The sequence below is a fragment of the Trachurus trachurus genome (genome assembly GCF_905171665.1).
Source record: "Trachurus trachurus genome assembly, chromosome: 17".
NCBI classification, from domain to species: domain Eukaryota; kingdom Metazoa; phylum Chordata; class Actinopteri; order Carangiformes; family Carangidae; genus Trachurus; species Trachurus trachurus.
In genome coordinates, this window is record NC_139900.1 from 16,183,054 (window position 1) to 16,199,122 (window position 16,069).

At 42.7% G+C, this 16,069-nt stretch overlaps 1 protein-coding gene across 1 annotated transcript; it reads right to left on the reverse strand.

Annotated features, from left to right (window-relative positions):
* Positions 1-459: 459 nt before the first annotated feature.
* acsl3b (acyl-CoA synthetase long chain family member 3b) lies at positions 460-12,255 on the reverse strand. The gene is made up of 15 exons (XM_083990974.1): positions 12,037-12,255; positions 9,248-9,751; positions 8,226-8,403; positions 8,037-8,146; positions 7,714-7,852; positions 6,580-6,730; positions 6,289-6,412; positions 6,120-6,191; positions 5,840-5,979; positions 5,144-5,316; positions 4,951-5,025; positions 4,677-4,868; positions 4,319-4,433; positions 4,036-4,193; positions 460-3,645 (listed from the first exon to the last, which is right to left on the reverse strand). The coding sequence occupies exons 2-15, from the start codon at positions 9,596-9,598 to the stop codon at positions 3,488-3,490; spliced, it is 2,136 nt and encodes a 711-aa protein (XP_083847100.1). The 5' UTR covers positions 9,599-9,751; positions 12,037-12,255; the 3' UTR covers positions 460-3,487.
* Between the last annotated feature and the right edge of the window lie 3,814 nt (positions 12,256-16,069).

Genomic DNA, 16,069 nt, shown 5'->3' on the forward strand with positions numbered 1-16,069 from the left:
TTTATATTGAGATCACATGTCAACCGAGCTCCGGGAAACTGTGATGTGCACTTTACACTTTATTTCTGTAATGTAATAAATTGCCCAGTGCACACAGAGCAAAACCGCTGCACCCAGGCTTAGTGAAATCCATATGGCAGCAGGTGCACATGTACAGAGCAGGAGGACAAGCTTTAATAAATTGTTAATTGATTCAAAACCTATGACTGAAATGGAAAAAAAAACCTTTGTTTACTAGCTCTGATTGAAGGTTGACTCCCAGAACTGCATGTTCTGTTTGCCACCACAAACCACATTCACTCACTCACACACACATACTGTCCTCCGTGCTCCGTTGCCATAGAAACTATGTTTTCAGGATGATTTGAATCAAGCTGCTGATCGTACCGGTTATTCCTCACAGATTGTGTTTCAGGTGTTGGACACACTCACAAAGACCAGTGGTAATTACAACACAAACTCTTTTTTTTATTATTATTATTTCATTACGTAATTTCCAAGGCCAAATCACAAATAAATAAGGAACAAGGAGACACTTGCAACAGCCCAGCTCAGTGGGGCCACACAAAAACAAAAAAGGAGGAAACCCCAAAAAACTGTCTTAACTTGTCGGTAACAAAGATTATTAAATATGAGGAGGCTTTACACCTGTACAATTATTGGTTCCTTTAATGAAGTTTGATCATTGATCCCCTCCCCTCTTCATGTTATTTACATTGCAGGTGAAAACGACAGGAGCTGTGAAGTTCATCTTCTTCGAAACCGCCCACTGTCTTTGCCTTGCCGTTAGTTCAAAATGAATGTTATTAGTGGGACACGGCATGTGTGCTATATCGACAGAACGCGGGGAGTGTTTCACATTCTTAAGACCCCTGAAGACAGTTCATGTGTGTCAGAAGGCAACTAGCCACCTCTTGCCAGGCAGAGGAAGGAAAAAGCAGCAAACAGCACAGTAAATCTACTGACCTTTCACTGAAATGTCAGGAGAGAGAAAATGGTTTTTTTTTTTTTTTTTTTTTTAAGAAAACAAACAAAAAACAAACAAACAGGAAGGTCATGATAGTATTAATTTCTACATGCTAAGATAACCCTTCTGTGTTAAGCTAGTAGACATTTGATAAAGAGAGGTTGTTAGAGTACCTGACTGTAACTTTATTAACGCTATGTCTTCAGTTCAAGCAAAGCAAAGTTTCCATTCAGAGAAGGCGGCTGAAAGAAAGATGGCGCCCTGTGAGGACCGCTGACCAAACACTGTTCAATCTTCTGTCCGTCAAACTAAGGGGGGAAAGAAATACTGAAGCAGGAGCATCACCACCCATCTGAAACCCTACAGTAATGTATGTATGTTATACATGAGTTCAAATAAATGGCAGTTAACAGAACCCAGGGCGTGGAGACCCCACCCCCCTTTTCTTATATACATTGCACATACAGTATGGTACACATAAACCGATTTGGAGATACAGAAATGTTATTTGCACTCTGTGAAGTTAAGTCAGCGTAATGCTAAATACTCACAATTAAATAAGGAGCGTATTCATAAGGAGTTCCTTAAAGTTGTTTAGCTGAAGTGCCACTCTCTCACTTCTCGCAAATATATACTCAGGTGCTTTGGTACGGTCGCACACTTTTCATCATGCGATGTCTACAATGCCAAATATTAAATCCTCACTTTACAGTCTCATTAAAAAAGGAACAATACGTAATTCAGCACAGTACGTTCAAAATTGGCTACATCTACACTTCCCCATCAGTGTCTCTACCATTCTCTTTATTCCTATGCTTGTCTGCCTTCAGGCCTTCTTCTTTTTGCACTGACCTGGAGAGTTAACAGGCCTAAACATTCAGACGTTATCGAGGGGCTGCTGTCTGTGCGTCTCTATGCTTACTACACACTTTACTTTAAAATCTGTGTATAAATATTGCACATTCATGTTATATTTCATATTCAGAAGTATAAAAGATAAAAGGAACAGTAACTAGAACTATGGCAAAAAGGGTAACATGTACAGTTGCACCAAAAAAATAAGTAACCGCAGGAGCAACCATAGACGGGCTGACGAGTTGTAACTATTTATATCCGGTAGGCGGAGTTCCCTTGGAGACATCCGTACGGTGCATTGGTCATGACTAAAGGAATATGTGGCTGAGGCGGCAGGGCTACTGTGTGTGAATGATGCCAACAAAATAGCCAATAAGACACAGGTTAGGAGGCATCCGGGGAAGGATGTGGGTGCTGCTCAGATACGGAGAAAAATGAAGGAAAAGGGGCAAAGAGCAGGGATAGAAAAAGTCCCAGTGGATGCTTTTTTTTTTTTTACTATTGATGTCTGACCCTGCTGCGAAGGCCGAGAGCAGAAGGGACTGAAGACTGGATCACTTCTACTAGTCAGGTCAGTAAACACACACTCGAATGTACAAACTTTGGGACACAGGCAAATAATGGGAGAAAAAGACAAAAGAAAAACAACAACTTGTAAACAAAGCTCATTAAAGTAGAAGCATAAACAAAATGGTAATAATAAAAAAAGAGGATAAAGAAAAAAATAAACCCTCAGAATAATAATAATACACCCATAACAGTAAGAAAAAGTGTTCTGCAAAATCTTAACGCTCAATCTCTCACGGCTTTACAACAGATTCCTCCCATACTCAAAGCTGACGAACTGTACGTGAAGGAGACATCGCGACACACACACAAAAAAAGGGAAAAAAAATTAAAGATAATTGAGATCCCTGCATAGATTCCAACCTGAAAGTTACTTCAAGCCCAGGAGGGATCCCTCTATCAGACTCATGCTACCCCCATTTTCCCTGCCAGGTATCTGCACCGCAAGTCCACGACCATGCTGAACTGGTGGAAGGCTCCAGAGAGTGGGGGGGAGGGGGAGGGGGAGGAGGAAGAGGAAGAGGAAGAGGAGCAGGAGGAAGAGGAAGAGAAGCAAGAAGAGGAGGAGGAGGAGGAGGAGGGAGGGCTAGAAGGGGGCGGGGCTGCACTCACATCGATCCAGATTCGTCTAGCCTGACATTTGTTTCGCTTAGAGCCATGCAGACGTCCGACTTTGTGCGCCACATTGGTTGTCATAGCAACTCAAGAGGGCTTAAAAAAAAAAATCCATCAGAGAGTAGGCGAGTTGGTGCGAACGCACCGCCGCGCGCGTTCCGGCTGGTTCCGCTGTCTGTGAGGGACCTTCTGCCTTTTTGGTCTTGACAGAGAGCATTAAGCTGGATTCAAGAGTCATTTCCTCTCCTTTGATCGAAGCTGGTCACAGGGAAGCCGAGGAGGAGGTGTATGAGACGCTTAGTGTGTCTGCCTTAATGTATATTTATGTGTGTGTAACCTGTATCTAATATTATATATATATATATATATATATTTATATATAACTCCTCTCCAAGTCATCCTGGTAGTGACTTCTGACCTCCTTCTGTATGTGTGGAAGTATATATGCGTGTGTGTTTGTGTGTTGTTCGGAGTGTGTATGTGTTATTTTCCACCGTACATCCGCTCAATGTCTTCCTGGTAGTGTGATTTGAGCTCCTTGCGTTTCAGTTTGAATGCGTCGGTGACCAGGCCGGTCTCTGGCGTCCACGGTTCAGAACTCAGACGGATCTTTTTGGGAATCTCGAATCGCTCCAGTTTCGCTGGTTTGGGGGAGAGAGGGAAAAGAAAAAATATCACGTCAGAGACACTAGTGCAAAGTCTGGCACAAGGCAGGAGACAATGTCGCACCAAATGTGAGGTGAAAATGTGACACATTATGTAGCATCAGTTGTAGAGACGTTTTTTTTCCTGAGCTCATATATACAGACTTAAACATGTTACAATTTTAGTCACATAACAAAACATGATGAACTTAGCTGGGTGTTGATCAATGCATAATTGTGACTATGAGGTTAAAACAATCGAACAACAAGTGCGTCCGAGTAGGTTATTTTTTGCCTGTATTTATTAAGATGTTTTCTAAATTTGTAAAAAAAAAAAAAAAAATTTGCTCTCGGGGGCCACCGTACATGAAGGATTGTTTTTCTTACCCGAGATAGCAGCCTCAGTGATGATGCGGAGGACCTCTTTCTCCATCTGGGAGTTGTTGCAGAGCTCCTCCCATGTGCCTCTCACCTGCATCTGCTCTGCCAGCCCCATTAGCTGTTTGTGGTTCGGCACCACGAAGCTGATCACATATGACTGGTCACTGAAAAACAAGAAGAAAGTTAGTCTTAGAAATTAAGTAATTACCAGAGGCCAAGCGACTTATGGAAAAAGTGAGAACCAGTGTGTCTGTTCTGGAAACAGACATTGAATTGAAGTGAGTCGTACCTGTTGGCGTAGGCACAGATGTTGTCGATGAGGGGGCAGTTCTTCAGGACAGCTTCCACCTTCCCCAGAGACACGTATTCGCCTGCCTGCAATTTCACCAGGTCCTTCTTTCGGTCTAAAGGAGGAGAGAGCATGCACGTCACAACCTATGTATATGATCTGTGATTTTACCACAACAAGTACTAGTTTTCCCCAAAGAAATTTAAATCTATGGATCTAGACTTAAATCTAGACTTGGTTATTTGCAGGTTATTACAAATAACCAAGTCTAGTTGCGTTTGATTTAAATTTCTTTGGGGATAATGATGACCTGGACAAATGAGAATATTCACAAGTACTAGTTTGTTTGATTTCTCACCGATGATCTTGAGGCATCCGTCGGAGTGGAACTCCCCGATGTCTCCGGTGCAGAACCATCTCTGGCCGTTCTCGTCCACGAAAAAGTCCTCGCGGTTCTTGCCTTCGTTTTTGTAGTAGCCCATGGTCACATTGGGCCCGCCGACCAAAATTTCCCCTCGGGGGTTGGGCTTGTCTGTGCTGTAGTAGCCGCCTACAGGAGAATGAATTTGATTAGCATGACAGTATCTGCGTTTGTTGTTGCGTTTAAGTTGGGTTGGTGCGATTCGACTCACCCTCCTCCCAGTCTTTCAGTGTGATCTCTGAACAAACAAGCGGAGCGCCAACACGTCCTGTGCTGTAGTCCCAAACTGTAAAAGAATGTAGGTAATTACTACAAATCAAATTCCCCTCTGTGTTTTGCATTTGCTTAATTTCCCTACAGGCCAGGTAAACAACCACTCTTTCACATTTCCCCCCGAATCTTACTCTCACTGATGGTGCCAGCTCCACAGGTTTCCGTCAAGCCGTAGCCCTGCCCCACAGGGCAGCACAGGCAGATGTTCATGAAGCGCTGTGTGGCAGCCGAGAGTGGCGCTCCGCCAGAAAGCAGCACGCGTGTGTTCCCTCCCAAGAGCGCGCGCACACGTTTGAACACCAGACTGTGGGGGCGGAGAAGGATGAAAAAACAACAATACAGCATGAAAACGATGTGTGAGAGGTGGAAGAGACTCCAACAACCAACAGATTGAGATCAGATCAATAGTGTGCAATGATTCACATGAGGAATCAAATCTTTTGTAGCAGCTCATTGTTAACAAAAGGTTAGATGAAGAATTTGCACTAGGTTATGATTAAAGCCTCACTGTGTAACTTTTCATGTTATCTATTAACAAAAATCGATTATTTCATTCAAAAGTATGTGTTTCATTAATTAGTAGCTACCTCCCATCAACAAACTGGAATGTTCTGGTAAGTTTAGAGTTTGCCATTCATATAAACATAGAGCTGGCAAGCTCAATGCTGGCTGCTGTGTTGTGCCGTCGTCTTTTACGTTCAGTGGCAGCGTGACCGTAAGGTAACCACAGAAACACTGACTCAACCTCACCACTAGATGGGAGAGATTTTCACAGAGTACCATGTTCTTTAACCATGTAGGAGCAGAGGTGTGTGTGTGTGTTCTACCTGTCGCAGAGCGGCGTGCTGTATCCCTTGGAGATCTGTTCCATCTTGTAGTTGTAAGCTAGCACGAAGAGCGTTTTCTGGAACCTGCTCATCTCCTCCACTTTGGTCATCACATTCTTGTAAATTCGATCCATGATCTCCTACAAAGACAAGGCAAAGGAAAAGCCCCAGTTAAGATGTGTCTTTACCTGTCGACTTTATTTCTAGGTGTGACTTTACTATGATAAACACTGTTGGTTAGATTGACAGGGTGACTTCGTGCAGCGATAAGAAGACTCACTGGTACAGCAGCCATGAGCGTAGGTTTCAGCACGCTGGTATCACCTTTACTGCCCTTCTTTATCTTGGTGGACTGTGAAAGTGAGACAAGACGAGTGGTCAGCTCTCACCAGCTGCTAAATCAGTATATTCATTATATTATGCGTGTGTGTATGCATATACAGACTAACCTGGTCCGCTAGAGTCTGAGGGGAGGAGTAGCCGATGCGACAGCCGTGAGAGACGCACACCAGTTCAGCGCTGAGCTCTAAAACGTGGGCCAGTGGCAGGTAGCCGATGTAGGTGTCTGTCTCACTACCAGCACAGAAATAACAGAAGGTTAAGTGTCACTGTGGACACAGACGGAAACATAGCGTGATGCGATGCAAAGAGAGTGCAAAGCGTAAGAGAGTGTGTCAAGAAAGATTTGACAGTGTGTGCGTTATGGCAGAGAAATAGCACAGAGTCTGACATTGACATACTTGAGGTTAGGGATACGCTCAGCCATGCCAGTAATGCCAGCCATGATGTTGCCATGGGAGATCATCACACCCTTGGGGATGCCCGTGGAGCCGCTGGTGTACATGATGACGGCTATGTCCGAGGGCTGTGGATGTCTGCGGTCAATCGCCACTGCACAGACAAGAAGAAAAGAGCGATGACGCTCAGAGAGGAAATGCATCACACACAGACACAAACACATTTTTCAGCTGTAATAAAAAAGTTATTATGAAGAATATATTGATCATTTTTTAGAGCTTCAACAAATGACAGCTTCCATTATCAATTCATATCATTAACAACTATTCTCTCTTAAAGGGATAGTTCAACATTTTGGCAAATTGGCCCATTGCCATAATCCCTATAGTTTTAGGAGTAGGTTCGTTACCTTTAATCGTTAGTGCAAGCTATTTTTAGAACGGCGGAGCAGAGCCGCGAGCTGCTCAGAACTACGCTACGGAGGCTAAAGGGATTTCTTGGTTTCCCTCATCAATCTCATCAAATACACAATCCAACAACTCCAAAACGCTCTGGTGGACAAGTTGTAACCTGCACATTCACCACGCTATGAGACAATAACGAAACGTTACAAGACAGAGTTGTTTTCGAGGTAAATTCATGCAAAACCGCTGATGCGCGTTCACGTCAGGGCCAGTTTCTCGGCAAGCAATCTCTGCATTTGCCTCGAAAACAACTCTGTCTTGTAACGTTCCATTATTACGTTGAACTATCCCTTTAATCAGGTGTCTTAGGTGCCATTTAAAGTTATTGTTTGTTATGTTATAGTTGAGGTATTTAAGGAGGCATTGAGAGGTGTATGTTGTGCATTCTGTTTTCTATGTCCAGGATTTTTAAAAACTACAAACATAGCTAAGCTGAAACACACACACATAATTTCTGTTTCTCCTCATTTTCCTAAAACGTCGACCAACGTCATCAGGGCACTGGGCGTTTGGCAAGTGCGGCTCTGACCTCTTGCTGACTCCATCATGCCTAGCACATCACTCCAATTACGCAGCAGGGTGTTGGCTTTGTATTAAGCCTCCATTAGAGCACTTCCATTTCCGAGACGACAAAATTAGAAACCTTTTTAATCACATTGCACGAATACTCACTATTGTCAGGCTTAGATCCCATCTCCTTCACAGCATCCATGTTGTAGACCATGATGCCTCTGGGGATGTCTGGCCAGCTTGAGGGTTTACTGTCAACCACAATGACATATTGCAGCCTGGGTACGTCGCACAGTATGGCCTGAGATGTCAGAATGGATGGGGGTCCGAGGGAGGAGAAGGAGGAGGGCAAGTAAGAAGAAAAATTAGTTAAGTAAACAGGACTGAGGCTATTTAATCCTAATGAATGAAAAAATAACAATAATTCAGGGGCACATCAGTGTATTTAAAGTGCAGGGCCTTGATGATGACAGTAACACCGGTACCTTAAGCCGACTGTGAAGCAGCTCTTTGCTTGTGATGATGTGTGTGACCTCTGTCTCGTTCAGGCCGTGGGCGATGGCATGGGGTCCGAGAGTGGCGTAAAGGGTCACAACTGTCAAATTTCAAATCAGGTTTAGTCGAGCAGGTCCAAAAACAAAATGTACATTCATGTGTCTTGTTGTGGGACTCACGTGGGAAATTGTACATGAAGCAGGACTGTGCTGCGATGATCCACTCTGCTCTGGTCTCACAGAAGATGGCGATGTTTCGCTGTGGCCTCTGGCCGAGGCCTGCGAGACCACTGCCGAAATACTTGGCTGCCAGGTAGGCTTCCTCGTACGACAGCCAGTTGTAGTTCCCTAGAATAACCTACACACAACATGGGGGGAAAAAAGGTACACGCAATGATCAATCACACCACACCACACCACATGGAAATTGCTGTTTGCACAGAGATTAAACAGGCCCATGCTCAGTCCAGGAGCATTTTCAAAACATGAATATGAGCAGTGTTTAAACGATTCCAGATGTGGATTTAATTAATGTGTGTGCTGCTTAATGTTACAATACAGATAGGGGAACATAGAACTGCAGGAAGGAGATGACGGGCAAAAATCTCAGCTGTCAGTTTGTCAATTTGTCTATTCTGAAAGAGGTCTAGTGTTGTTATCAGTCATACAGCCTCATCATTCAAACACAGACACTTAGCGCCATCTGCTGGGCTTTTGAGGCTATTTTGCCTCTAATGAGGGGGTTTCTCAGGTGTCAGAGACTGGAGCAATAAAACTGCTGCTCTTTGACCCGCGTCGCTCACACAGGCAGGCTGTGCTGTCACAAGCAAACTCTCTGTAACACAGCAGCTTCAACTTTATCTTCAACTATCAACCAATCTTCAATATAAAACTATACTATCCTATATAAATACCAGTGTGCTCATTTTTTGTTCTGTCAAAATGTTTAAAATGAGTGGAAAGAAAATGTTAATTTAGGATGCTTCAGCCTACACCTTTTTGGTCAAAGTGCATTGCATTGCTTTGTTTTGTTTTGTATCTATACTTTTATATTTGTCTATTGTACTTGTTTTTACAAGACCAAAATAAACCCACTAAACTAAACTTTCGACTTATTACTATCTTGGTCCTAGCAACAGACCAAATATTGGACAGAATGATGTAACCATAAGAGAACCGGGAATGGGGTCAGCGTCCCTCACCTTCTTGAAGACCTTCCCATTAGGCTGGAGCTCATCCTCCTCACTGAGCACCTCCCTGGTGCCGAGACAGTCCCTCTGCGGAAACCTCAGCGCAGCGTGTTCAAACATTTTGTCCAGGGTGTCAACCCCGGAGTGCAGCCACGCCACCAGCTTCTCTTGGCTGTTGACGGCCCGGTAAGGCCCCGCCGGGTGTCTGCTGATAGAGCGGGCCTTGATCTGGCGAGACCGTTCCAGATTGGTGCCGGCCCCGGAGAAGAAGTACCAAGGTAAGAAGGTGATGACGGAGTAAACCCAGACCACGGAGCGGAAAACCTGCAACAGCAGGGGGTTCATGTCCTCCTTCAACTTCATCTTTACAGGATGAAGTCAGCACCGGAGGCGAAACAAACCAGAGGAGCAACGATACTCTGCACACTCGTCACTGTCCTGCAAGTATTTGGACTTGGCCGCTGAGAGCGAAGGTTGGAGGTTGGGGGTTCTTTTGTGCAGCGATTCAGTCAGAACCTGCAACACAGAGACACACAACATGAAATCTTAGAAATACAGTCTGGAATAAAGATGCATCAGCACATTTGGAAATATCGAATGGCAGCAACTGCCACCTGGTAAATAAATCCATCTCTACCTATTCTTGGGCTGGTTCTCAGTCAGCACTTTTTATGTTACCAGAGCTGCGGGATCTGTCAGTCCTAGAGCATGTCACCGCATTTGTAATTTTTGTACAAGTTGTTGGAGAAAATTTCCAATCCATGTACCTGAACCTGAGTAAAGCAGTGGTTGCCAGTTTGTAGCAGTGTCTCGCAGCGTAATGAGGTTTGCAGGATTATGCCATGTGCCTCCTCACAACAAAAACCTTTGGATCAACTCAGACTGTCTCCTGGACAGCTCAGCTATTTCTAGTGTATCCTTAGGGCCTGAGTGTAAAGTTGCACCGAAGGCCTGTATCCACTGAGCCTGAACATGCTACAAGTAGCAGCAGTGACTCATTCTGCAGCTTAGAAGGAGAGGGCCTGGCTGAGATCACATGGGGAGGTTAGCATAACCCCGGGCGGCCTGCTAAAGTAACAGCAGTGAGAAGAATTTGACACTGAGCGACGAGGTGGGCAGCACCTGGCTGTATGCAAACATGAGCTATAAGAAATTGCCTTAATATCTACTTTTTTAGAAGCACGTTCAGGAACATTTGAGACAGGACAGAGACAGAGGCACTTTGCATTTACCTTCAGTAGGGGTGTGAGTGTGAGGGCCAAACAGACTAACCTGCACTGCAGCACACTCCTGTGCTCCAGTAGACACTGTATGTCTGCCTGGTTTAGTATTACACTGCATTTGTTCCTACAAAACAATAGATAATTGCCTCAGAATGAATAGAGTTCATTACAAATTTAAGGCATGCGTACCGTAATATCCCATTCCCTTTTGCATGTGCATTTACTCCAGACTTCCTCATCTGGATATGTCACTGAGCACCACATGACTTCTTACCGCAGGGCTAGAAAAGACAGTCGCTTACAAATTACCACATAGCACTTCTGCCCAATAATGAAACCGTAAACGTTTGGATTTCTGACGATCTTTTCTGTGCAAATGTACTTAAGAGTTTAATATGAATGCATTTTATCAGCACACAAGCAGATGCATGCATGAGGAATACATTTAAAGACGAGTAGCATGAGTCAAGGTGAACCTGTTTTGCAGCAGATCACATACCACAGGCAACCGTCTGAATTTATGCAGTGCAATCACACAAAGACCTTACAGACATATTTGTGGCGTGAATACACTACTTGTAATACGGGTTCACTGGTGGTGTAATTTGCTCTGTATGAAGTCTTGACACACCCACCCCTAGTTACTATTTCACCTACTATGAGACAGCGAGTCAAAATCAACATGAAAACGAATATAAAAAGAATTTGTGATAACTGTAACTCCAGCCAACCATGAAGATTTGTCATGCTTATTGTGATGACATTAGGAATAAACAACTACACACATTAACACGTGTTCACCGGCAGAGAAAACTGCCAGTAAGCAAGTTCAATATGTTCCTGAACCATAACTTGAAACTGGTGATCATCTCTTTCGTATTCTCCATCTTATTATTTACATAGATAATGTTACATTTCAATGTACCTCCTTAACCTGTATAAGCTAACGTTACTCTGCATTAGCATCTGCACCACTGATGTCATTTTAGACACTATGTATGCGTTTCTAGACAGCTGTGTCCTTTCTGTAAAGTTTTGAGCTGTGTGACTTTATCTTAGATACTGGCAATCAGTGTTAGATAAGATAAAACAACAACACATAAACGTGTGATAGTCTGCCCTCGTGTGATAGCGATGATTTAATCATGCGTGATGCTGTCATGAGTCTATCTTACAGGTTTTTTAAATTATAACGGCACCTTTTTTTTACTCCATGGCTCCATGTCAAAAGCTACAAAAAATAAAAAATAAAGCAAGCGAAGCAGCATCAAGACTAGCTGCTAGTAGCGGACAGCTCAAAGACGCAGCTAGCAAAGAAGGGAAGCTAGCATGTAGCGCTGAAGCTAACCACTGCAGCTGTTGCTGAAACCACAACTACAAATGTAGTACAAATCGCTTTTCTTGATTAAAAACTCACTTATAAATACAACTATGTCACGGGGCATCGTATTGTACACGTATGAGCGGCATAGTAAAGGCGACGTGGCGCGTTGGTTGAGCTAGCCGGCAGCTAGCAACCAGTCCCTCTCATCAACATCTGCAAAGCGTTCAAACGGCAACACATTATTTCGCTCTCACCTCTTTTCTCCACCGCTACGGGGCCGGGAGCCGATGTATGTATGTATCCCTGTACCCACAGCTCCGACATTAATGTGTATCTATTGGTGTAATATTTCAAGACGGTGTGTCTGGTTTAAAAAAAAAAAAACACCACTCGTGAATCTGCCTTTAAGGAAAGAAACAAAAAAAATTGAATAAAACTGTAAATCTGAGCATCGCCGGGCCAGTGTTGCCTGTCAGCCCCGGAAACTGTTAAATGACGTCACGACGTGTCTCTAGTCAGCGATTGGAGCGCGGGAGGTGGCGCGTGCTAGGGGCAGTGGGGACGTCAGTGAGGTTACTCGCGGTCACAAATGTCCGGGGCCGCCAAGCAAACGATCAGTCATCGACGCACACACACACACACAGGCGGGGTGAGCCCGGGCTGCTGGTTTATTTGAATGGGCCCGGCCAACCATTACTCCACCTGCCCACCAGGTTTGCTAAAGCTACATGTCGTTTTAATTCAGTGTCAATTTACCGAGGGAAAGAGAGACAGTTACCTACGCAGCTAAACTGTTGTGGAACTCAAAAATGTGTGGACATAGATATAAACTGGAACTCAGTATGGACTTCAAGTAACAAATACTGTGTCACAAACAAAGGAAGTTTCTTTTAAAATTATACACTCAATTTACCCGGTCAATCAGGCCATCTCTAAATTTAAAAATATTAATATCCACTGTACTTTTTGTGAACAGGAGGAGGAAAATATTTGTCATCTTTTTTTTGAATGTCGTTATACTCATTTGTTTTGGATAGAACTAGAAAACATGTTTAAATGTTTGACAGGCATCAAGATTAAACTAAAAAAAAAGATATAATTCTTATTTATGATGAAACAAAACTTAAGGGAAAGGAATTGTTTTTGTTGAATCTTTATTTTACAAGGAAAATATTATATCCATAAATGTAAATGGTCATCCAAAAAAACATATTTTTATGAGTTTAAAATAGAAATCAGATATTACATGCAGCTATTACAAAATATGAAAGGCAGAAAAGCTATAAAAACCTTAGAATATTATAAATTATTGCAAACAACTATTTAATAATACCTATAATATATAATATAGTGTTGGTACCCCTTTCAGTGTATTTTTGTTTGTCTGTTCATTGTATGTTTATTGTTTGAATATTTGTATGTTTGTATATATAAATGTTTAATAAAAAAAAAATTAAAAAAAGTTACCTAAAGGTAGTTAAATGAAACACAGTGTCAGTTTTAAATGAAACACAGTTTCATTGTTCTGCATAATTAAATGTGTAACATAATTACTAAATTAGGGGAGACTGATGGTTGTAACAGCTGCTGTTACAGCATCACTTTCACTAATAGGAGGGATAACATTAGGCTAGAGTTATGTGCACCTAACTGATAATGAATGTAGCAGCAGGAGGTCAGAAGCATAATTACAGGAGGTTGACACTTAGAGGATATTGCCATTTTTTACAATCTGGACTTTATTCTTGCATAAAATATGATCATTTTCACCCAGCGCAATGCAGCCTCTAATTAACACATTATAATACACTAGTGCTGCTGCTATTCCCCTCTGAGTCCGGGGTTACCTGTTATCAACATCCGGGGTAGGTTGACCTACTAACCTCTGACCTGGATATCATCTCTGAGCGCGGCGCGGCCATGGATGTATGGGCGCGGCGCGAATTGTTGCTACCGCTATGCAGCCTGGACTTACTAAACTTACTGACTTACTAAAGCCCGGGCTAGTTGCGCTAAAAATGGACCCGAATGCCGAAGCGGAATCATATCAGAATGAGCCGGGCAGCCCTCGGGCTCGGAGTCGGAGATGATATCTTTGATGATATCAATCCAGGTCAGTAGTAGCCTACATAGGTCAACCTACAGATCCCGGATGTTGATAACAGGTAGCCTAAGGGGGGAATAGCACTAGCGTATCATAACAAAATTGGTGAAATGAACAAGTTTCGCAGATAATGTGTTATTTAGAGGCTGCATTGCGCTGCCCCGTGTATTCGCAAGACACGGCTCTCGACTGGATCTAATTTCGACTGAAACGACTTAGCCTAATGACACCAAAGTTATCTGAGTAAAGGATCATTTTATAGCAGGAATAAGGTCCAGATTGTAAAAAACGGCAATTCCCCTTTAATGACACTTAAAGCAGAAGTGAGTGATATATTTGTGTTAATATAAGTCTTAAATAGTTATATCTTCCGACAGCAATCACTTACATAGAGTGTTTGGACTGAAACACGGGTCTCTCAGTCCCTCTGCTCTGCTCTGAGCCGAAGAGAAAACATTTATCGTATCCTACAGTTTTTATCCAATGAGGAGAGAGAACGGCATGCAGGGCTGTGTGTGCAGCCAAGGAACGCCGTGAATGTGGTGACGTAGCGACGAGGACTGTTATGGTGCGTTCAAGGAAACTCGTATTTTTCCGACCGTGAAGTGGTACCAGTTCGATCTGGTACGAGTTCACCGGTCGGAAGTTACGAGTGGCCGTTATAGTGACTTTCACCGGTAAAACAGGTCGGAAAAACACGAGTGGGTTGCCTGGAACGCTACAAAGTCGTAAGTTGTGACTTGAAGCTGTAATTTACGATTTCAAAAGCCTGCCTGGAACGCAGCATTAGCGAAAACGACCGGATCACTCACTTCTGCTTTACAGTTTTTCTCAGTCGCTTTGGTGCTATTCTCACATCACTCTTAACATTTGCACAACAGTTAGTGCATTTCTCAGAACAATTATTGCAAACTGCAAAACCTAGTGGATGACCTGCAAAAGCGCGTCACTTGCTCAAAATGGATTGTCCATCCCTCAAAAGCAAGTACTCATGTCAATGAAACTGTCAGTGTCGTCAAAATGAGAAGTCCTGACACCATCGTTTATGAACAAGATAGTCAAATGGCTTTGTCATGTTTTCATTAGGGCACTTTATTCTCTAAGTGTTTTCCAATGCAAAAAGTGATGATACCTGAAAATGCTCAAGACAGCACTATACACTACTTGTACAGCCATGTGAAAACTACAGTACAGTTACACATTACTGTATTTAGTGGAGATACTGAATATGTATGTTTCACATTTCTACTGCATATGCTCTTTGCAATTCTGATTTGTTCACAGCGTTGTGCAAAGGAAAAACACACTACAGTCATCTACAACAAACATAAGAAACACTCTTTGGGTACAACTTTACGTAAACTATGTTGCAGTACATATAGTAACTGAACCTACAGAGTACTGTAAATCATTCCTGCACATCCAGACTTTCCAGTCACATTTCCATCTACATCACTCTGTCAATTGTAGCAATTGAAACAGATTCAATATTCCCAAAGATACAGTAATGTCATCCTTACATTGTATCTCTTTCAACCTTATGCCATTGTTTGTAATGGGCTCAGTCTCTTCCACCTCTGTGAGGTTGTCTTGTGATCCTATGTGATGCAGAGTAAAATTACAGTAATGTACAGTACATGTACTGCATCAACCATTATTACTGTAGTGTACAATACTGTCAAAGTGCTTCCTACTTGTAAAATTCTGTAGTACAGTACCGTACTGTAAAGATGGGAAATCTTTACTGTGGTTGCTGTAATACATTACAATACAGTGAATCTGTTCTCTAGTGAAGCTGTGAGTCTAAATGTAAATGTAAAAAAGTTCTTGTCCCACTGTATCTTACAGTAATGCCTGACACAATGACAGCAGTGCAGATTGTTTAGTGCTGAATTACTGTCCAATACCATACATACCTGTTGTTCCTTACTGTAAATCTTTGAATAATTGAATTCACAGTGCTTCTCCCAACATTTAAAACTAGTTTGACAGATTTTGAAAACTAGTTCAAGAATTTTGTATGTAATGACTCAAGCAATGAAATGAGGACTATTAGTTTTATAGGGAAAGACTATTCAGCGTTCAAAAGTATAGTTCATTTTGACTGACATGACATAAACAAATGATAATGTTGTAAAACAGCAGAGAATTGTATGAGAGCAACTGATACATGCCCAAAAGCA

What these genes read in the sequence shown, in the direction of transcription:
- acsl3b (XM_083990974.1), bottom strand. Translation starts at nt 9,598, where the DNA reads ATGAAGTTGAAGGAGGACATGAACCCCCTGCTGTTGCAGGTTTTCCGC. An exon ending in CTTCATGTACAATTTCCCAC is followed by an intron (nt 8,147 to 8,225) that starts GTGAGTCCCACA and finishes GAAATTTGACAG; the next exon opens with TTGTGACCCTTTACGCCACT. An exon ending in CACTGAGGCTGCTATCTCGG is followed by an intron (nt 3,646 to 4,035) that starts GTAAGAAAAACA and finishes CCCCCAAACCAG; the next exon opens with CGAAACTGGAGCGATTCGAG.